Below are 23,379 nucleotides of genomic sequence, written 5' to 3' on the forward strand. Positions count from 1 at the left end.
TAGTGTGTCAGGATTCAGTTTCTAGTTAGTAAATATACCAAACAGGTTTACGCAGAAATGTGGGAGAGGTTCGTCCAATTTCATGCATAGTACACAGTGATACTTTTACTGAAAAATGGTGATATAGTAGACGAAATTTACCAAACATTGTTTCATTTTCACATGTTACAAATACGTATTTGTCTGAATCACAATTTCAAAGCATTAAGCGCGTAATTAAAAAATCGGAAAGTATGGGACTTACCAGGAACTCTGTGGATAGTTGGGTTGCAGTCATCTCCGTACAAAAACTTTAAAAATATCTGCTCCCAATTTTTCAGGGAAATCTTAATGTTTCCCGTCTTATTCACATCCGTTTTCGCCTTGATACGGGATTTCATGTTGTGCAGTTTCTTCATTATCTGCCCGTCCGTTATTTCTTTCCTGAAATTAACCATATAACGGTGTTGTATTTCTTTAATACAATCCGCTTTCTCTCTTCTTGCGGCCGGAGTTTGTAATTTACTGATGACTGCGGGGTAATCTTTAATAATGTTGACAAAGGCTAATTCTGAGTCTTCCATTTCGGCACAGAAATAACTTGAGAAAACTTTCGCCAACACAAAACACACGCAAATGAAACAAACTGACAAGGGGAGGCCGCCAATTGTGAAATTCAGATCTGATTCATACTGCGCATAATAAAAGCTCATGGCCAGAGGTGTAATGTGGCAAAGCACCAAGATGCACTTCTCAGCCGTTCTCGAGAAAATCGACAGTTAAAAGAAATCGTTGCGGTGAAATACTCTCTACGATTAGCAATTTTCTACAGCGTGTTGGTGCAGCGGTAAGCGCTCGGCTTCGTAATCCGAAGGTCGCCGGATCGAATCTCGCTCCATGCAACTTTTTTTTTAGTATTTGTTTTTTTGTAATGTTGCAACAATTATGCATATAATAAGTTGTTGAAAGTCGTTTGTCGTGGAAATACTGGCGACTTCGAACATCATTATGTTTTCCGCAAACAAAGTTGTATTTCACAAATGTTATTAATTGTCTTCATAATGTTAACCACGTATAGTTAACGGAAGACGTAGAAACGAATACATATAGCGTAAGTCAAACGTTCGAATTAGAATAGAGACCGCACGAACACAAACTTGCTGTGGCAGGTATGAAATATAAACTCCGTTACACGCTCGTTAAACTTGAAGGACAGATGTTGAATGGGCCGAAATGAGCCGCCCCATAACAGCGTAGTTGCCTGCTAACTTCGAAAGAAGGTAGATGCGGTCCCTAGCGCAACTTATAACATCGTCGAAAATCAGTGCGGACGGGACAGCTTTGGTACACCCTGTTAAACAAACGGAAAAATGGAGGCGGTACAATTGGAGAGCGATCCGCCTTCACCAACATGCATAAGCAATTCATTAATAGTTTATATATATATTTGAATTGCAAAAAACTAATAATAAAAAAATATTGCATGGCGCGAGATTCGATCCGGCGACTTTCGGATTACGAACCCCAGCGCTTACCGCTGCGCTATGACGCGGTAGAAAATCATTAATCGTAGAGAGTATTTCACCGCAACGGTTTCTTTTAACTGTAGATTTTCTCGACAACGGCTGAGAAGTGCATCTTGGTGCTTTGCCACATTACACCTCTGGCCATGAGCTTTTATTATGCGCAGTATGAATCGAATCTGAATTTCACAATTGGCGCCCTCCCCTTGTGAGAACCAAAGATCTTGGATTTTAATCTCTTTGCTGAGAACTTACTCAGTAAGTAGGGGAGGTAGAGAGAAAGTACTCCAGGGTCAGAGATTATGCTTCCTAGTGTTTATTCATACGAAACCGAGAACTTTCTTTGAGAATGTTCTTTTGCTCTGAGTATCAACTCTGGAGAATGTTCTCGTTTTTATTCATACAACCCAATGGCATAAATGGCACCCTTCCCTGGAGCACCTCATAGCCTTTAAACAGCTCCATGCTCGTGTTCACCAACTTATTAAACGATGGAAGCAGGCGTGTTGGGAGAGATAAGTCTCAACCATTGGGTGCCATTCATCACCTTCCCAAGTCTGGGCAAATATCAAACATGTTTTTGGGTACCAGACCCCAACAGATGTTGCCGATGTTGCCATAAATGGCATGTTATCTACCGAGGCACACGATTGCCGAGCACTTTGCTGAGCACTATGTCTGAGTGAGCCTCTGTGCCGGAGAATTACCCCCCTCCCCCCCCCCCCCCCCTCCCAGCCTTTCGCACTCTCAACCGGCGGCTGGAAGGGAAAGTCCTACGCGCCACAGTGAATCCTATAGCTCCCCATTTACAGAGTGGGAGCTCCTCAGTGCCCTTGCACATTGCCAGATCGGATTCACAGTCAGATGATTAAACATCTCTCATTTGACTAAAAGTGATGTCATCTTGTCATCTTCAACCAGATCTGGTGTGATGGTGTCTTTCTGTCGCAATGACGGGAGAGCACCATCATTCCGGTGCTCAAACCCGGTAAAAACCTGTGTGATGTGAATAGCTAATGACCCATCAGCCTAACCAACGTTCTTTGTAAGCTGCTTTAACATACGGTGTGTTGGCAGTTGGGTTGTGTCCTGGAGTCACGTGGCGTACTGGCTCCATGTCAGGGCGGCTTCCACCAGGGTCGCTCTGCCACTGATAATCTTGTCCCTAGAGTCTGCCAGCCAAACAGCCTTTCCCAGATGCCAACACCCGGTTGCCGTATTTCTTGATTTACGAAAAGCGTATGACACCACATGGTGACATCATATCCTTGCCGAATTATACGAGTGGGGTCTCCGAGGACCACTCTCGATTTTTATCCAAAATTTCCTGTCACTTCATACTCTCCGTGTCCAAGTTGGCGCCTCGCATAGTTCCCACCATATCCAGGAGAATGGGGTCCTGCAGTGCTCTGTATTCAGTGTGTCTCTTATTTTTAGTGGCCATTAATGGTCTAGCAGCATCAGTAGGGCCATCCATCTCGCCTTCTTTGTATGCAGATGACTGCTCCACCAGTACTGGTGTTGCTGAGCGGTGCCTACAGGGAGCCACCCCCAAGCGCAGTCATGGGCTCTAGCCCACAGTTTCCAGTTATCAGCTGCAAAGTCGTGTGTTACACACTTCTGTCAGCGTCATATGGTACATCCAGTACCAGAACTTTATCTTAATGATGATCCGTCCACTGTAGTGGAGACATATTGATTCTTAGGACTGGTTTTCGATGCCCGATTGACTTGGCTTCCTCACCTTTGTCAGCTTAAGCAGACGTGCTGGCAGCATCTCAATGCCCTCCACTGCCTGAGCAACACCAACTGGGGTGCAGATCGCTCTATGCTGCTGCAGCCCTACAGAGCCCTTGTTCAGTCCTGCCTTGACTATGGGAGTCTGGTTTATGGTTCTGCGGTGTTCTCAGCATTGCATTTACTCGACCCAGTGCACCACTGTGGTGTTTTTGCATAGTGACAGGAGCTTTTAGGATGAGTCCGGTGACCAGCGTCCTTGCAGAGGCTGGAGTCCCTCCATTGCAGGTTAGGTGTGCACAATTGCTGGCCAGTTGTGTTGAACACGTTCATATTTCTCCTGCACATCTGAATCCTTGTCCCACCCACGGCAGTTCATCTCCCACATCGGCGGCCCAGGTCAGGGCTTCCAATTGCAGTTCGTGTCCAATCTCTTCTTTCCGAACTTGAGTCCTTACCTTTACCACCTATACTTGAGGTCCATTCACGTACACCTCCATGGTGAACACCCAAGCTGCGGCTTTGCCAGGACCTTTCACATGGCCGTAAGGACTCAGTTAACCCCAAGGCTATCCGTTGCCACTTCCTCTAGATTCTTGACATGTACCGAGGCCACAAAGTGGTTTACACAGACAGCTCGATGGCTGATGCTTACGTCAGCTTTGTGTGTGGCCACGGGGGACATATTGAACAGCATTCCTTGCCTGATGGCTGCAATGTTTTCACGGCCGAGCTATTGGCTATATCTCGTGCTCTCTAGACACATCCATTCACACCCTGGGGAGTTGTTTCTGCTGTGTACTGACTCCTTGAGCAGCCTAGAAGCTATTGACCAGTGCTACCCTAGTCATCCTTTGGTAGCAACCATCCAGGAGTCCATCTATGCCTTGGAATGGTCCAGTCGTTGAGTAGTGTTTGTCTGGACCCCAGTTTACGCCAGAATCCCAGGCAACGAACTTGCAAACGGGCTATGCGGAAACTGCTTATGGAGATCGGCTTCTCTTCAACTGACCTGCATTCAGTTGTATACCGCAAGGTTTTGCGGCTTTGGGAGACGAAATGGCATAACCTCAGCATGCACAACAAACTGCGTGACCTTAAGGAGACTACGAATGTGTGGCAGTCCTCCATGCAGGCCTCTTGCAGGGACTCTGTGGTTCTCTGTCGGCTCTGCATTGGCCATCCTTGGGTGGCACATGGCTACTTCCTGCGCCGTGATGACCCACCTTAGTGTCAGTGTGGCGCCCGGCTGACAGTGGGCCATATCTTGGTGTGCTGTCCTCCTTTGGCTGCCCTGCAACGCAGTCTTCAGTTACCGGACTCGTTGCCATTAATGTTAGCTGACAATGCCTCATCGCTAATTTAGCTTTACATTTTATACGTGACTGTGGGTTTTATCATTCTATATAAGTTTTAGTGCACGTCCTTTATCCCTTTGTTCTGCACTCTAATGCTTCTAGGGTGGATTTTTAATGTGTCGCATTTCCTTTTTATTCTCGTGTTCGGCCAGCTGCAGTCATCTGCTCTCTTGTTTTTACCACTTCTACCTGTTTCTTGATTCTCTGTGTGGTTTTCTTTTCCTGTTTTGTCCGTAGTAGTGTTGGTTATCCTTCTGTCGTTCTTCTGGTTCTTCCTTTCTCCTGTTATTGTGCTGTATGGAACAAGGGACCGATGACCTCACAGTTTTATACCCCCCCCCCCCCCTCCCCTCCCCACCTCCCTCTTTTAAATCAACCAACAGAGTGCAGAAGGACCATAGTGTCTGACCCAACAGTTACATAATCACTGTTCAGCCTTTTACATCAGCACGACTACCACCCAGTTATCAGTCAGAATGAACAGGCATAGGCAGAGAGTGTATACAGGCAACACACAATATCCTGTTGCAGAGCATGCTCTACAACATGGCAGTCATGACCTCGGTGCCTGTTTCACCACACATGCCATCTGGATTCTTCTCCCAGATACCAGTTTCTCAGAACGCCGCAGTTGGGAACTAGTGCCACAACGTGCCCTTGGTTCTAGCCACACACCTGGCCTTAATTTATGTTAATTTCTTCTGCCTCAGCATTTCTTCGTAGTAACTTCTCTTTTCTTCCCACCATTTTAGTTTCCTACATCTTTCACTGTCTTACCTGTCTATTTTTCACTGCCCCCCCCCCCCCCCCTCCCACCTCTGTTACGTACAGTGCACTTAGCTTTTGACTCTTATTAATTCATGCACGATATTTAAGCAATAATCTCTGTCTTCCATATTACCCTGTCTGCCATCTTTAAGCTCTCAGGTTTTTAAATCTCGTCTGATACAGTCCCCAACAATCAGTCTTTCCTTCTCATCTGATGCAGTATGTCTCCCCTGAACCAGGGTTCTGGGTGAGTTTTCCAAACTGTAGTCCTTTGTCTAAGCCTCTCCAGTCCTTTTCCTTCACCTCTCTTCCTTCCCCTTCAACTCTTCTGCTAGAAGAAGGACCCACTGGCTCCTAAAGCTTGCATAAGGTAAACCTACCTACCTCCCTGTGTGTGTGTGTGTGTGTGTGTGTGTGTGTGTGTGTGTGTGTGTGTGTGTGTGTCGGTGTCGCGTGCGCCTGTGTGCGTGCACACGTTCTGCCACTACTTGGATTGCAGGTGGTATTTCCAACAGGACCAAAATGTAAGACTAAGGCCCAGGTAGTGATTGTAAAGGATAATCATGCTTTGTGTGAGGCAGATTTTGATTATATCCTGTGCATTTGTGCCATGTCTTGTCAGTCAGACCATCGGAACCATGGATTTGCCAGTGGATAGAACATACGTGTCACACACGCCTGCAACAGTGTAGCAGATCTGCAGTTGCTGAACATTTCCATTGTACTAGTCATCCTCTGGAACATAACACACAGATTCTGGCACGTTCTTCTAGTTATTAGGATAGTTTACTTTAAGGATGCTGTTGTAATTAAACTAGCAAGTGTCCTTAGCTTAAATTCTGCCTGGAATCCTGCTCGCTCCCTGGTAAAACTACATATGGAAGGAGTTAGCATTAATTGCTCACCTATTGTGAATTACTATTTCACAGCTGATAAAATGTAACTTTGTGTGATGGTGTTAGTTGTTTTACAGTGATTATCTTTCTGCACACATAATCTTTTGTTTCCTGTTTGACATAGCAACTGAGGGTTTAAGTTACTGCACACAGCAATCTCTCATTTTGTTTGAGCCTTGAAAATGACTGTGATCACCTATCAAAATATTGACAGTTGTTAATGACATTACTTTGCTGTATTCCAGTGAGTTTGATACACTTAGAGTACCTCAAATTCAACCAATTTAATGATGTTACACAAAGTTCCTGATTACAAAGTAGCTTCCTTGCTCCTGCTGCACTTGCATGCATCTCAAAAAAGAGAGCAATAACACAAATGAGAGACAGATTCTGTTACATCAGAAATGTGTTAGTTTTTTTCTCACACATTTATAATTCAGTTAATTATATCATTTCCAGTGCTTTTATATTACTGTACACTTTTGTATTCACTGCTCCTTCTGTGACTGGAACAGTGCAACATACACTCTGCTGCACACTCCACAGTGAATCTGAGAGTATAGGTGTCTATTGGTTTCTCCAATTCTAACAGTTGATGTCTTACCAAATGTGAACTGTTAAATAGAAGTGTGTGTTTTCCCCTCTCAGTTTATAGGTGGTGGCTCCATCTATGAGGTACAGTCACAAAGCACATCGTTTGTAGGCCTCTGTGCGAACTGTTATTCACGTCATTTTATCTGCTCAATTGCTAAGGGATAGATGTGTAGGAGGCTAAGGAATATTCATAGTTTCTGCTGTGAGGGTCAGTTCTAAAAGTTTTATAAACAGGTTTTCAGAGGATGTACATTTTTTGCTTCAAGTGATTGCCAATCAAGTTTCTCAACATTTTAGTGGAACTCTTCTGCTAATCAAGCACCTTCCCTTGTATGTATTCAGTGTCCTGTTAGGCTGACCGGAAATACCGTAGGTCCCATACACTTAAGCAATAATTGGGTAAGGACTATATAACTATATAAATGTTCACTATTCAGTTTCCTTTGTAGACATGCATAGTTTCCCAGTTTTCTCCCAACAAATTTCCTTCATGTACAACTAAATCTCTATAGTAGTTCCACTAAATATATCTACAAATTTTCGAATTTCTCTATTCCTCCTTTATTTCTTTTATTGTTTGTTCAATATACAGATTGTATAATATGGGTGATAGGCTGCAACCAAGTTGTGCTTGCTTCTCAATTACAGGCACCTCTTCCCCCATTTCATGCCACTTATAACAGTATTTTAAAAATGCAATGGTTTACAGCTCTTAGGAAATGGTGAAAACCCATGAATGCACACAGCTTGCAGTGTTCTGCTGGTTCTTATCTGTGATCTGGGATAGCAAAGTAAATTCTGACCGGAAACTAAGATTTTCTATTATTCAATCTTACCCGCCTTACTATTTCAGCACACTCACAACCTCTTCCAATTGAACTTCATTCCCTGAAGTGCTGCAGTTACTGCTGAAAGTTAAGTGTACAAATCCAACATCCAATCCTCAAAATAAATACAATGCTGATGATAATCAATATATAGTATATTGTACTCATGTGTACAGTGACTGTTAATTTTAATGTTGTTTTAACATTTTAATGTTTGGAGAATCACAATTACATAGAAAAGGACTATGTTCACGAATGGTCTCTTGTTGAATGGATTCCAATTGAGTGAATGTATAATAAGTGTTCTCTTATCCCTGTGACATTATAGGCATTGTCACAGCTGCTCTTCCTGTGTGGCTTGCACGATATATCGAAGGACATGTGGCATTGTGAGGTTTCTAGGTTGGTTGTATGTTACCATTAGTGTGTACCAATGTGCGCCATAACTTGCCACTCCAAATGACATTTTCCACATTTTCAGCACTGAATGATTGTGTTACTGCATCAGACTTATGCTCTGTGATATGATAACAAGAGGTTTGTGTGTGGTAGCACTCGATTCTGTACATCAGAAGCAGATCCAGGTGGTTATCAGTTATTGTTGTCCAGCATCTAATCAGTGAGTGATTTGCTGCTTTTCGGCTGGCCCATCAGCTGTTATTGTACTGTTATCTTACGTATCATCATTATATACAAACAATGTAAACAATCAATTTTTACAAAATAATTTAATTGAATGGATAAAAATTGTACTCTCCAAGTGGTGGCAGAACAAACACGTAAATGAAGGTTGTAATTGTTCAAGCTTTTGGAGCCAAGGGCTCCTTCTTCAGGGAGAGGGGTTAAAGAGTAAGGAAGAGGGGTGGTAGAAAAGGACTGGAGAAGTCTAGGAAAAGGCATAGATTGTGGGAAAGTCACCCAGAACTGTGGGTCAGGGGGCACTTACCGCACAGGATGAGAAGGAAACGCTGATTCTGTCTGTCCTTGCGGCCTAAGCCACCTTCGGTCTTTCCTTCTAATAAAGTCTTTCAGTTTGGCCAAACCCTTCTTAAGTCTTTCCTTCTCATCCCGTGTGGTAAGTTTCCCCCGACCCGCAGTTCTGGGTGACTTCTGAAATCTACCCCTTTTCCTAAACCTCCCCAGTCCTTTTCCATCACCCGCCTTCCTGCCCCCTTCACCCCTTCTGGCTGAAGGAGGAGCCGCTGGCCCTGAAAGCTTGGCGAATTACAACCTTCTTTAATGTGTGTGTTCTGCCACCACTTGGTGAGTAGATTGCATCATTATATATATATATGTGCACAAAACATTAGACCCAATTCATAGTGCTCATAAGTAGCTACCATAAAATTACAGTGTCAAAATTAGAGAGGACAAAATGCATGTATAACGATTATAAACCACTATATGACTGTACAGGCCTGGTACTTCCTCTATTATTCACAGTTACAAGAGGAACAACAAAATGCAATATTCTATGAGATTAGAAACTACCAAATATTAAAAAGATTAGCCCTATACTTAGAGAAAGAACACCATATGAAGTAAACCATAAATTGTATTCGAAGTCTCTATATATAAATGAAGAAGGCTTAGTTTAGTTTTAGTTATGTCATGTTCCATAGATTATTTTATCAATATGATGTGGAACAAGTCAGATTACAAGATATATACACACACATGAATAGTGCTAATATTAATATTACTGAAATTTTTAGTTCTACACATGCAACTACATTTAGGGGTATGATTCTTATCCCCCCCCTCTCTCTCTCTCTCTCTCTCTCTCTCTCTCTCTCTCTCTCTCTCTCTCTCTCTCTCTCTCTACCATTTCTGAAACAGAAATTTGTCCATGGAGTAGAAGTAGTTGTCCAAAAGAAATGATTTTAAGCTAGATTTAAAACTTGATCTGCTACCTGCCAAACACTTTATGTTGTTGTGCAAATGATCAAAGATTTTTGTTGCTGAATAATGTACTCCTTTTTGAACAACTGACATCTTCAATAACGGATAGGCAAGGTCATTTGTCCCTCTAGTGTTGTACGTATGAACATCACTGTTCTTCGCGAATTGAGATGGATTATTTGTAATGAATTTCATTAACGAATATATGTACTCTGATGGTGCAGTTAGGTATTTTAACTCCTTGAAAAGATGCCTATATGACCTTCTTGGGTGAACACCACTAATTATTCTCACTGATCTCTTTTGTGCAATCAATACTTTGTCTAAATGGTAAGTTACCCCAGAAAACTATTTCATAAGACATTATTGAGTGGAAATATGCAAAGTACGTTTGGAGGCTGATCTGTTTATTACCAAGACTAGCGATTAAATGAAGAGCGAAAGAAGCTGAACTTAGTTGTTTGAGAAACTCAGTAATATGCTTCTTCCAGTTCAAATTGTCATTAATGTCAACACCCAAAAATTTGGAGAAATCTACCCTGTTAACTGAGCCCTGTTCATATGCTACATCAATTGTCCGTATGACTCTATTTGGTGTACAGAACTGGATATAGTGAGTTTTTCCAAAATTAAGGGAGAGTCCATTTTCTGAGAATCACTTAATTCCTTGAGACATCCTTAAAAATATCTTCAACTACTTTTTCTGGAATGGGATTTATTATAACACTCATGTCATCTGCAAAAAGTACTAGTTCTGCTTGCTGAAAGTTAAGTGAGAGGTCATTCATATGAATAAGAAACAGCAGAGGACCTAAAATTGAACCCTTTGGGACTCCCTTTGTGATAACTCCCCATTCACTAGAATTTACCACCCTCCCAACATTATTTGTGCTATTCAGCACAACTTTTTGCTTTCTGTTCATTAAGTATGATTCAAACCAGCTGTGTGTATAGCCTTCAATTTCATAAAACCTGAGTTTTTCTAATAATGTGACATGATCCACGCAGTCAAATGCCTTGGAGAGATCACAAAAAAGCAACTGGCGATAATTTGTTATTTAGAGCTTGTACTATTTGATGGGTAAATGTGTAGATAGCATTCTCAGTCAAGTAACCCTTCCGGAATCTGAACTGTGACATGCTAAGTAAATTATTTTCACTTAAATGTGAGACTACTCTTGAATACATAACTTTTTTCAAATATTTTAGAAAATGAAGTCAGCAATGAGATTGGTCTATAATTATTTAAGTCACGCTCGCCCCCTTTCTTATGATGGGAAAATTCCCTGTGCCAGTGAAGCATTACATATATCGCTAAGGACTCCACTTATTAAATTAGAACAACACTTCAGAATTCTGTTAGAGACTCCCTCAACACCACATGAGCTCTTGTTTTTTAGTATATTTATAATTCTCTTAATTTCAGTGGGGGATGTTGGTGCTATTTCTAAAGGCCTAAAGTCCTGGGAATGACATTTTTAACATCTTTTTTGCTTCTTCAACTGAACCCTTTAACCCTCATTTTGCTGCTACATTCAGAAAGTGATTGTTAAAAATACTTGCAACTTGTGAATTATCACTCACAACATCACCATTTAGCATTATTGCTATGGTGTGCTGTGCACTGACGGGCTGCCCCGTCTCCTGTTTTACAATATTCCATATAGTTTTAATCTTATTATCTGCATTATTAATTTCTGTCAGAACACATAAGCTTCTTGACTTATTAATGACTTTCCTTAAAATATTACATTATCTTTTGTAGTAAGCAAGTAACGTAGGATCCTGACTTATTCTAGCCTGTCCAAATATTTCCCTCTTCCTCTTACACGATATCTAAATTCCGTTAGTAATCCATGGATTACTTGACTTTGTAATGGCGTTTTTGGATAACGTTTCAGGAAAGCAACTCTCAAATATTGAGACAAATTTACGGCGGAATAAATTGAATTTGGCATCAGCATCATTTTCTGTATATACTTCATCCCATTCTACCTCTTCTAGGCTGCACTTTATAAAGCTCTCTATCCTGTTTGCATTAGTAAGCCTCCCTGCCTTGTATGAACCTGCCTGAATCCTGTAAGGTGCTATATGTGTTATTTCCATTAACTGTGCGTCATGATCACAGGGTGTATATGACCTGGGACAACCGGGAAAAACCTGGGAATTTTTTAGAGTCCCGGGAGTTTTTCGTTGTTTTAGTTTTCAGTTAAATTTTTGTAATTTTGACTGGTAAGAACCAATACTCTGACAAAAGATATTTCTGTATCCTGCTACTGCAGAATAATACTGCAGCATTAAAATATGAACAATAGAAAAAAAAATTAAACCTAAATTGCAAAGGAAATGCACCAGATAAAATAACACAGTGCTCGTACAAGTGTCTGCTAGCAGCAAAATGTGTCAATGGCTTTTGGAAGACTATGCAATGCCTCATAACAACAAATTGCCTTCGATGAGAGTGACGTCACAAACTGTTTACATTAGACTCATTTAATCAGTTACGAGCGGGCTCATGCGCACAAGTAGTTGAGTTGCGTAAGAGTAGTACCTTCTCCCACTTCTGGCTACAAAAATGTGGCTGTTGGCTGTGTAACCAGCAGTAGCAGCAACCAGCCACATGGTACACGGAAAAATTTTACTGGCACGCCCAAGCTGCCAGATTCACGGGTGTGCTGCAGGCCCGGATCTAGTGGGGAGTGGGGGCAAACCGGGGTATCTGAACCGGGCGGCAATTTTGGGGGGAGGGGGCAAATTCATATTCTTTAGGGGGGGGAAAAACCTTGTTTCACAAAGCAGCTAGCATCCTGCACCCATCGGTCTATAAATTATTATATGATTTTGAAACACATCCCTGCTGCTTTTTGAAAACAATAGAAGTTGATTTTTGAAAGCGTGCATAGTTTACATGATGTCTCTGCCAGGGGAATCCTCGTCACATCTAGAAATAAACTTTCCTGCAGACAAAACGGGATGGTGCTATACGAGCTGAGCAGAATAAAGCTGAACCAGTGAATGCTAACTGCTGCTTGTTTATGTGGTTGATTCGGTTTGCAAATGTCCAGCCTTGTTATAATTACTAGTGAAATCCATAGATTCAGACTACCAGAGTGGAAATAAATTACTTACAGGCAAGAAAGATTACGTATTATCTTCTCGGTGTATCCAAGAAAGTGAAATTTTGACAGAATTTTTTTGGCCAGATCGCTAGACTACACAGGGCCAGTTGTAGTCCTGGGCTAGCAGTCGCTTAAGTTCCATTCTGGGAGTAGCGCGGAAAACGCATTGTATGAACACTAATAACGCCTAACAGGAGAATAATTGCTGGACAACTAAACTGTGATTGTGGCAGTGTTAGTAAAGTTAACTGGAGAATGAGTTTTGACAGTGGTAGGAATAGTTACAGAATTAGTGATCACAAGACTGTTTGTTAGAACGAGGAAGGAGAAGAAACAGGGACATCACACAAATTATGGAAGAAAATGAAGATTCCAAATTTATATAAAAATTTCTTTCTACTACTTTTCGGTCTCATGCGTGAGAAACTAGGGCATATGAATGAAATGTGAAACTATTTCCTAACGTAAAGCTTTTTGCCTGTAGTAGGCCAAATAGGTGTTTCGTGAATTATATTCTGACGTATTATAAAAATGATCGTTATTGCCAAAACAGTCTCGCTTATTTTGTGTCTATTACAATTGCTGCAACATTAGAAATGGCTATTTTGTTTTCTCCAGCACACAGTGATAAAATAGGTGTAATTGAGAAACCACTCAAGTCTTGGGTACTATTTGTATAACAGCTTTTTTCAGTATTAGACATCATCATTTCTATTTTTCATGTAGCAAAATGTTTGACGAACTTCGCTAAGGTAATAGTTCTTTTGCAGAAAAGAAAGCACGCCATGTAAAACTGTAGCAAGATTAGAGAGAAAAATTGCTGGGACCTAAGGATTGAAGAAATGTTTACTGTCTTGCCTGTCTCTTGTCTTTGCTCGTTTTAGGTGTCCTATATTTAATTTTATGTCGCACAGAAGAGCAAGTTATTGGCTAATAGGCAATAAAGAGTCCAGATTTTCTGAAGAGTTCTTGTTCTCCTGGTTACAAATAATGCTATCCGGTATTAATTGCGAGGGCTTTTTTTACAACAACAGAAAAAGAGGGGCAGGATGTCTAACCGGCCGACTGGGAGCAGGAGAGATGCTACAGGACATTTTAATTTCCACCGTCCTGAAATAGTTTGATGACATCCATTACAAAATATGCACGTTTGAGTTCCACAGAGCGAAATACAGTGACATGCGGTGTGACAATGTTGTTTGAAGATGGGTGGCACCGCACTGCACACTTAAGACCAAATAACATGTCTTACATTTCCTCGAAGATATATGTTTTATGTATCAGACTCTACAGAAAGATGTGTGCTACAAAATTAACTTATTTTTTAAAAGTCCTTTTTTTTCCGCAGAGCAACCTGAGTTATAGTGTGTGTGTGTGTGTGTGTGTGTGTGTGTGTGTGTGTGTGTGTGTGTGTTGGGGGGGGGGGGGGGGGGTAAATTTAGTGATTTTTCTGTTTCCTCGTTGTTTATTACTCTCATGTCAAATGAAAACAAGACTGATTTCTGTGGCTGGGAGCTATTAAGTGAATTAAAATACATTCACATAATTACGGAAGGCTAAAATATGTTACTAGTTTCAGATTTTATTTTATTTCCACCTTTCTGACAGTCAAGTGTTAATCGCCTTGCAGAACAATGAAGTTATTTTTGTCGGTTTGATAAATAAATTTGGCTTTTATTAAGCTTTCCTGCTGAGGCAGTCAATTTATTCCACACTGTTGGCCAGTTTCAACTGTTCGCTGCATTTCAGGTGCACGTTTTCATCTTCTAGTACGTATGGCAATTTTTTTTCCCCCTGAGTATCATTTTTTAAAGTGCCGGGAAATTCTACGTTGCTGTATAAAACCATATCCTTCAAAAGGATAAGTTTTACAGTTCTAAGGGAAAGTATACTCTCACTTAACACGGCAAAAGTGTGTATTCACCCAGGAGAAAATGTATTTTCACTGCTGAGAAAATGTATTTTTAACCGGTAGATCCTGGGAAAATCGGGGAACTTTTTTACCTTGTCCGCGTATACACCCTGGATCGGATAACCCATTAACAACTGAGTACACATTAATTGTTTCTGCCTGAGCACTGCCTATGAAAATGTTATTGATAAGTGACCGACTATCCTGCTGCACACGAGTTGGAAAATTTACAACAGATACTAGATTGAAGCAACCAAACAAAGATTCTAGCTCATTTTTCCTATCCGTATCTTTCAAGAAATATACATTAAAATCACCGCAAACCACTAACTGCTTCTTCTTGTCTGACACGTAGCTGCATAATGCTTCAAGATTTTTCATGAATAGCTGAAAGTCACCTTGAGGAGATCTGTAGATTGTTACAATTAGTATAGAAATATATTGCAGTAGCAACTCACAAGCACATACTTCAAGATCTGAGCTACACAAAAACTATTTGTTTCAATATTTTTCACTTTGTGTCCAGTTTTTATATAAGTAGCAACTCCTCCTTTTTCCATGTTGACTCTACATGAATAAGATGCTGATCTGTAATCCCTTAAATTTAACTTCTCCATCCCTGCAGTTACATGGTGTTCAGAGAGACACAAAACATCTGCAGTTACATGGTGTTCAGAGAGACACAAAACATCTATACCTTCAGAATTTACTCCATTTTCTAGGCATGCAAAAAGCTCATCTATCTTATTTTTCAGTCCTCTAATGTTCTGATGAAACACACAGATTTTATTTCTTTGGATATTGCTACAGACATTATGACACTGTTCTGTTTTAATCTGTTTCAATACTCTCTGTCTGTAACCTGACTCTAACCTAAAAAATGCGTCCTTCTGACTCCAGTAATCACAGGTATTTTGTCTTGTGTGCATGTGGCCCCCCTTACATTTTCTGCAAGATGATCAACTAATCTATCCTTCCCCCTCCTATTCAGGTGCAGGCCATGGCTAGTGTAACCCCACCTCCCAATTGCATCAACAGGCACAGCACAGATATGAGATTTAGGCTATTGTGCATATGGTGACAACTCTTGTGAACACCTATACTGCATTATGTGGTATAACAGCAACCAGTAACAATATGTACAGTTTGTCAGTTAACAGATCCTACTCAGTTACCAGTGTTTTTGAATTCTCACATCTTACACGATATGAGCTAATTGGATGGCATGTGAAAGTAAGAGATGCTGCATCTGCTTTTGTTCTGGAGTTAAATGGAGCGGTTGGCTTGGCCATGACGATTTACAATGGTTATTATTTGTACCACATTTGCTTAAAATTTCGGTGTGTAAATTCACAGTAAATTGTCTATGTTGACTACTACATTTAAGATTTTCTTTTGTGATGACGCTTTTAGCCTTATTTTGGTTTTCTGTTGTATGCAGACACCAGAAGATGGTCTGAAAACAACTGAAACCAGTTGTGTGATAAATTTTGGAGTCATACAACTGCTTGCAATCATGAGTTTTAACACTACTCTGGTTTCTATACAAATTGTAGATAACATTTTCTTCTTTTGTATACCATTGCAACCTTCAGAATCTGAAAGCATGTAATCCAATAAACATTGTCAAATGCTTTTTATAAATTTGAAAGTGCTATAAATATAGGCTTTTCTTCTCAACTTCTAAGATAATATGAAGCTTCTGGTTACCAACTAAAACAATTAGTAATACTCTTATTTGAAATTGTCTTCAGTGACAATATCCCAATTATACTTCATTTTTTATGCTGACAAAAATAATTTAATTTATTTCAGAATTTTCATATTTAAGGTAGTGTCCAGATTTTATTGCCGACTGCTATTTTACTATTTGTTACAGCGTGATCGTTCATTGATCAATCTCCACTTGATACACACGAGTTACTTCTTGTTTGTGATGGCCATGACCCTGATATGCTATGCCATTATCAAAGGAAAGCCAAAGCAAAAGACTATTATCATAGAAAAGGTAAATAAATGTCTCAGTTTAATGAGAATAATTATAGCATGTGAAATGTTTAACATAATTTTGTAGTTTGTGCAGTATTTGAATAATTTGATTTACTAACTTCTTGTTTCTTTCTAGATGTAAAAATGTGTTGTTTTTTTTTAATTGTGTTTGGCACAACAATGCCTTGCACTGTGTGTATTCTCTCTCTCTCTCTCTCTCTCTCTCTCTCTCTCTCTCTCTCTCTCTCTCATCACCAGAGGATTATGCTATTCATATTTTCTCTCTGCTGTAGTATTTTCATCCTAGCTGCATGTCATCTCTCATTTTCTTTCAATTAACAGCAGGTATTAGAGCAAAATTAAAGGAAATATAGAAAATTATAGTTCTGGAAAAAACTCAAATATAAGAGAAAATCAAACCAATGGACTATGAGAGACTTTACGCACACTAAGCAGTATATTTCACACTGATCCTAGAATTTAAATGCATTATGGTGTTTGGAAGTCACTGTATTGTGGAGAAAAGCACATTAAATAACCAAATAGTCAAGCAGAAGTATTAACAGCAAGAGGAAAAATACAACTCAGTTGATTTTAAAAACTGAACAGAATTCTGAGAAACTGGGACAGTAAAAATTTATTCTGTATTATAATAAATGTATTTCTGAAAAGTTCAGTGCTATTTTTCAACAGCATTTTCTCTGTTTTTGGTGTTACATTGAAAAATAATATATCGTTGTTTTTATGTGCAGTGAAACCCCACTTTCACAGCTTTCAAGGGACTTCATAAAAATGGTTTACTTTGCAGGAAAATGTAAAATGTGTGAAATAATGTTTTAAGCTGTAAAAGTTACTTGTAGAGTAGCCCTTGAATTTTTGCTCTTTGTGTATGATATATGTACTTTTTTGTTATCAGTCTTCTGACTGGTTAGATACAGCCCGCCACGAATTCCTCTCCTGTGCTAACCTCTTCATCTCAAGAGTAGCACTTGGAACCTATGTCCTCAATTATTAGTGGGTGTATTCCAGTCTTGTCTTCCTCTACAATGTTTGCCCTCAACAGCTACCTCTAGTGCCATGGAAGCCATTCCCACATGTCTTAACAGATGTCCTATCATCCTGTTCCTTCTCCTTATCAGTGTTTGCCACATATTTCTTTCCTCTCCGATTCTGCTCAGAACCACCTCATTCCGTACCTTATCAGTCCACCTAATTTTCAACATTCGACTGTAGTACCACTTCTCAAATGCTTTGATTCTCTTCTGTTCTGGTTTTCCTACAGTCCATGTTTCACTACCATACAATGATGTACTCCAGATTACATTTTCAGAAATTTATTGCTCAAACTAAGGCCAATATTTGATTTTAGTAGATTTCTCTTGGCCAGGAATGCCCTTTTTGCCATTGCTAGTCTGCTTTTGATGTCCTCCTTGCTCTGTATGTCATTGGTTATTTTACTGCATAGGTAGCAGAATTCCTTAACTTCATCTACTTCGTGACACTAAGTTTCTCACTGTTGTAATTTCTACTACTTCTCATTACCTTTGTGTTTCTTTGATTTACTCCCAATCCATACTCTGTACTCATTAGACTGTTTATTCCATTCAGCAGTTCATGTAATTCTTCTTCACTTTCACTCAGGATAGCAATGTCATCAGCAAATTGTATCTTGATACCCTTTCACCTTGAATTTTAATTCCACTTCTGAACTTTTCTTTTATTTCCATCATTGCTTCCTTGATGTACAGATTGAACAGTAGGGGCGAAAGGCTACATCCTTGGCTTACACCCTTTTTATTTTATATGACCCATCTTCCTTATAGCTTACCCCTACTTTTTCAGAATTTCGAACATCTTGCACCATTTACATTGTTGAATGCTTTTTCCAGGTTGACAAATCGTATGAACATGTCTTGATTTTTCTTTAGTCTTGCTTCGATTATTAACCACAACGTGAGAATTGCCTCTCTCGTGCCTTTATCTTTCCTAAAGCCAAACTGATAGACATCTAGAGCCTCCTCAGTTTTCTTTTCCATTCTTCTGTGTATTATTCTTGTAAGCAACTTGGATGCATGAACTGTTAAACTGATTATGCTGTGATAATTCTTGCACTTATCAGCTCCTCGCGTCTTCGGAATTGTGTGGATGATGTTTTTCAGAAAGTCAGATGGTATGTCGACAGACTCGTACATCCTACACACCAACGCGAATAGTCGTTTTGTTGTCAGTTCCCCCACTGATTTTAGAAATTCTCGTGGAATATTATCTATCTCTTCTGCCTTATTTGATGTTAAGTCCTCCAAAGCTCTCTTAAATTCTGATTCTAATACTGGATCCCCTATCTCTTCTAAATAGACTCCTGTTTCTTCTTCTATAACATCAGACAAATAGTCTCTCTCAAGAGGCTTTCAGTGTATTCTTTCCACCTATCCACTCTCTCCTCTGCATTTAACATTGGAATTCCCATTGCACTTTTAATGTTATCACCCTTGCTTTTAATGTCACAGAAGGTTGTTTTGACTTTCTCGTATGCTAAGTCTGTCCTGACAATAATTTCTTTTTTGATGTTTTCACATTTTTCCTGCAGCCATTTCATCCTCACTTCCCTGCATTTCCTATTTATTTCATTCCTCAGCGTATTGTATTTCTGTATTCCTGAGTTTCCTGGAACATTTTTGTACTTCCTCCTTTCATCAATCAACTGGAGTATTTCTTCTGTCACCCATGGTTTCTTTTCAGTTACCTTCTTTGTACCTATGTTGTGCTTCCCAGCTTCTGTGATGGCCCTTTTTAGAGCTGTCCATTGCTCTTCAACTTTACTGCCTACTGAGTTATTCTGTATTGCTGTATATATAGCCTTAGAGAACTTCTGTATCCCACTTCTTTGTGCATTGATTCTTCCTGACTAATGTCTTAAACTTCAGCCTATTCTTCATCACTACTATATTGTGGTCTGAGTCTATATCTGCTCCTGGGTATGCCTTATAATCCAGTATCTGATTTCAGAATCTGTCTGACTATGATGTAATCTAACTGAAGTCTTCCCGTGTCACCCGGCCTTTTACAAGTATGTCACCTCCTCTTGTGATTCCAGAACAGAGTATTCACTATCACTAGCTGAAACATGTTACAGAACTCAATCAGTCTTTCTCCTCACTCATTCCTTGTTCCTAGCCCATACTCTCCTGTAACCTTTCCTTCTACTCCTTCCCCTACAACTGCATTCCAGTCCTCCATGACTATTAGATTTTCATTCCCCTTCACATACTGTATTACCCTTTCTATATCCTCGTACACTTTCTCTATCTCTTCATCTTCAGCTTGCAACGTCGGCATGTATACCTGAACTATCATTGTCGATGTTGGTTTGCTGTCGATTCTGATAAGAATGACCCTATCACTGGTCTGTTCACTGTAACACACTCTGCCCTACCTTCCTATTCATAACTAATCCTACACCTGTTGTACTATTTTCTGCTGACTCTGACCAGAAATCATTATCTCCTTTCCATTTCACTTTGCTGGCCCCTACTCTATCTAGATTGAGCCTTTGCATTTCCCTTTTCAGATTTTCTAGTTTCCCTACCACATTCATGTTTCTGACATTCCGTGCTCCGAGTCATGGAACACTATCCTTCCGTTGGTTATTCATTATCTCTCTCATGGTCACCTTTGCCTTCTAAGTCCCCTCCCGGAGATCTGAGTGGGGGGACTATTCCGGAATCTTTTGCCAATGGAGAGATCATCGTGATACTTCTTCAGTTACTGGCCACATGTCCTGTGGATATGCATTACACATCTTTAATGCATAGGTTTCCATTGTCTTCTGCATCCTTATGCCATTGATCATTGCTGATTCTTCTACCTTTATTGGCAGTTTTCCACGCCTAGGACAAGAGAGTGCCCTGAACCTTTGTCCGCTCCTCTGCCCTCTTTGACAAGGCTGTTGGCAGAATGAGGGCGACTTCTTATGCTGGAAGTCGTCTTCTGCCTATGCGGATTCTTAATTAAAATTTAAGCAGCAGCGGGATTTGAACCTGGGACCAAAGACGTTTCGATTATTAATCAAAGACGCTACCCCTGGACCATGGGAAGCAATATGTACATAATAGGCATCAAAATCCTTGTCAGGGATTTGTTTACTGTCTAATAAAGGTTTATTATCTAACAAAAACCGCTGATGTAACTGGAACTGATGGCTGGCTGAGAATTAGCAACATTTGACTCAATTTCATATGTCATAATCGGTGTTTTTGGAAAGCCTGCAGCTGTCATTAATTATTTAAATAATGAAACACTGCAGTAGTTACCCCTCCCCCCCCCCCCCCCTTTTTTTTTAAGCACAATGTTTTGAGAATTTTTTCTTGTGAAGTGCAATTATGTACATAAGTATTTTCTGTGGTGTTGGCGCGTGCGGTGTTCTGCGTATCTTGCACTGTAGTAGTCTTTTTAGGTTATCGTGTACTGTGCCTCCTCAGTTATGTGGAAATCCAAACATGCAAACTATCACTTACATTCTTTGTTTGTGTAACTTCAATAAAACAAAAAACAGAAATCGTAAAAACTTCACTTGACAATGAGAATAAGTTCTTGAAACATGGTTTGCTCAGCATGAAAAAATACATAATAGGTGCTGTTTAAACCAGAAACATTTGAGCAACACAAAGTGAGTGATTACGTCAGCTAGCAGTACAAGTGGCCAAATCATGACACACACTAAATATGGTTCGACAAAGGTGTCACAATGATCACGACGACGACAAAACTATGTATGCACAGGAAAGACAGTTTGGAAATGCTTGGGATTGATCACAAGTTCCTTATCCAAACGAATCTAGTTACTCCCACCAGTTACCACACTGAGTAGAGCTTGAGAGCGGCAGGAGGATTGGCATGAATTGTTCAGCTTTTACATGTTTATTGGTTCAAATCTGCTGAGTGAAGTGCCCTGGTGTCAAGAAACTTAATCATTTAATGTTTGTAAACACTACTTGACAGCCAATATTATACCAGCATTATTTTCTGTCAGTTTTTTTCTCCAAGAATATGTTTTTATAATGTACAAATCGCAGAAAAATTATAAATTTGTTTATGCAAAATCAGGTGCAAATTAACATTGTGCATGTAAGAAATTTGATAGGAGCAATAAAAAAGGTTCGTAAATGGCATGGGAACGTTAATTCCAGGCATGTAAATGTGGGGTTATACTGTATTTTAACAAAATTTGTACCACATTTATCTAGGAAACTGTTCCTTACACCTAGATAATTTAAGGAAAAATAATGTAAACAAGTAGGTCTCCAAGTTAACACTTCTGACTCTTTTCCCAAATGAAATTCTATCCTGAGAAATTGTCACAAAAGTAAACTGGGATTGAGGAATTTCGTGAGAACATCAACCACTTAAGCATGAAATCTTAGCTAATCGACATACTTACTTGATTTCAGCTAAAATACTATGTGTTGTGACAGTGTGGTAAGACCTTGTACTCAGTCAGAGGAATGCGATTCAGATCATTGTCATGTTGTCCACTGTAGGTTTCCCATTGTTTCTCTAAATCACTTAAAGCAAATGCTGGGACAGTTCCTTTGAGGACATACACTATGTGGTCAAAAGTATCCGGACGCACCCAACAACATACGTTTTTCATATTAGGTGTATTGTGCTGCCACCTACTGACAGGTACTACATATCAGCGACCTCAGTAGGCGTTAGACATTGTGAGAGAACAGAATGGGGTACTCCGCGGAACTCACGGACTTTAAATGTGGTCAGGTGATTGGGTGTCACTTGTTTCATACTTCTGTACCTGAGATTACAAGACTCCTAAACATCCTTAGGTCCACTGTTTCTGATGTAATAGTGAAGTGGAAACGTGAAGGGACATGTACGACACAAAAGCGTACAGGCTGACCTTGTCTGTTGACTGACAGAGACCGCCAACAGTTGAAGAGGGTCGTAATGTGTAATAGGCAGACATCTGTCCAGACCATCACACAGGAATTACAAACTACATCAGGATCCACTGCAAGTACTATGACAGTCAGGCGAGAGATGAGAAAACTTGGATTTCATGGTCGAGTGGCTGCTCATAAGCCACACATCACACCAGTAAATGCCAAATGACACCTCGCTTGGTGTAAGGAGCATAAGCATTGGACGATTGAACAGTGGAAAAACGTTGTGTGGAGTGACGAATCACGGTACACAGTGTGGCGATCCGATGGCAGGGTGTGGGTGTGGCGAATGCCCTGTGGACGTCATCTGCCATCGTGTGTAGTGCCAACAGTAAAATTCAGAGGTGGCGGTGTTATAGCGTAGTCGTGTTTTTCATGTAGGGGGCTTGCACCCCTTGTTTTTTTGCGTGGCACTATCACTGCACAGGCCTACATTAATGTTTTAAGCATCTTCTTGCTTACCACAGTTGAAGAGCAATTCGGGGAGGGTGATTGCATCTTTCAACACAATCGAGCACCCGTTCATAATGTACGGCCTCTGGTGGAATGTTACACAACAATAACATCCCTGTAATGGAGTGGCCTGCGCAGAGTCCTGACCTGAATCCTATAGAACACGTTTGGGATAGTTTGGAATGCCAACTTCATGCCAGGCCTCACCGACTGACATTGCTACCTCTCCTCAGTGCAGCGCTCCATGCAGAATGGGCTGCCATTCCCCAAGAAACCTTCCGGCACCTGACTGAATGTATGCCTGCATGTGAGTGGAAGCTGTCATCAAGGCTAAGGGTGGGCCAACACCATATTGAATTCCAGCA

General features: G+C 40.3%; 1 protein-coding gene across 1 annotated transcript in view; it reads left to right on the forward strand.

Moving 5' to 3' along the window:
• The window catches only part of LOC124544793 (transmembrane protein 248-like), a 59,903-nt gene that overhangs the window by 34,470 nt on the left and 2,054 nt on the right, over positions 1 to 23,379 (forward strand). The window contains exon 5 of the mRNA XM_047123475.1: positions 16,495 to 16,623. Within this exon, the coding sequence (XP_046979431.1) occupies positions 16,495 to 16,623 (129 nt within the window). The remainder of the gene's footprint in view (positions 1 to 16,494; positions 16,624 to 23,379) is intronic.

The sequence above is a fragment of the Schistocerca americana genome, chromosome 8, assembly GCF_021461395.2.
Source record: "Schistocerca americana isolate TAMUIC-IGC-003095 chromosome 8, iqSchAmer2.1, whole genome shotgun sequence".
NCBI classification, from domain to species: Eukaryota; Metazoa; Arthropoda; class Insecta; order Orthoptera; family Acrididae; genus Schistocerca; species Schistocerca americana.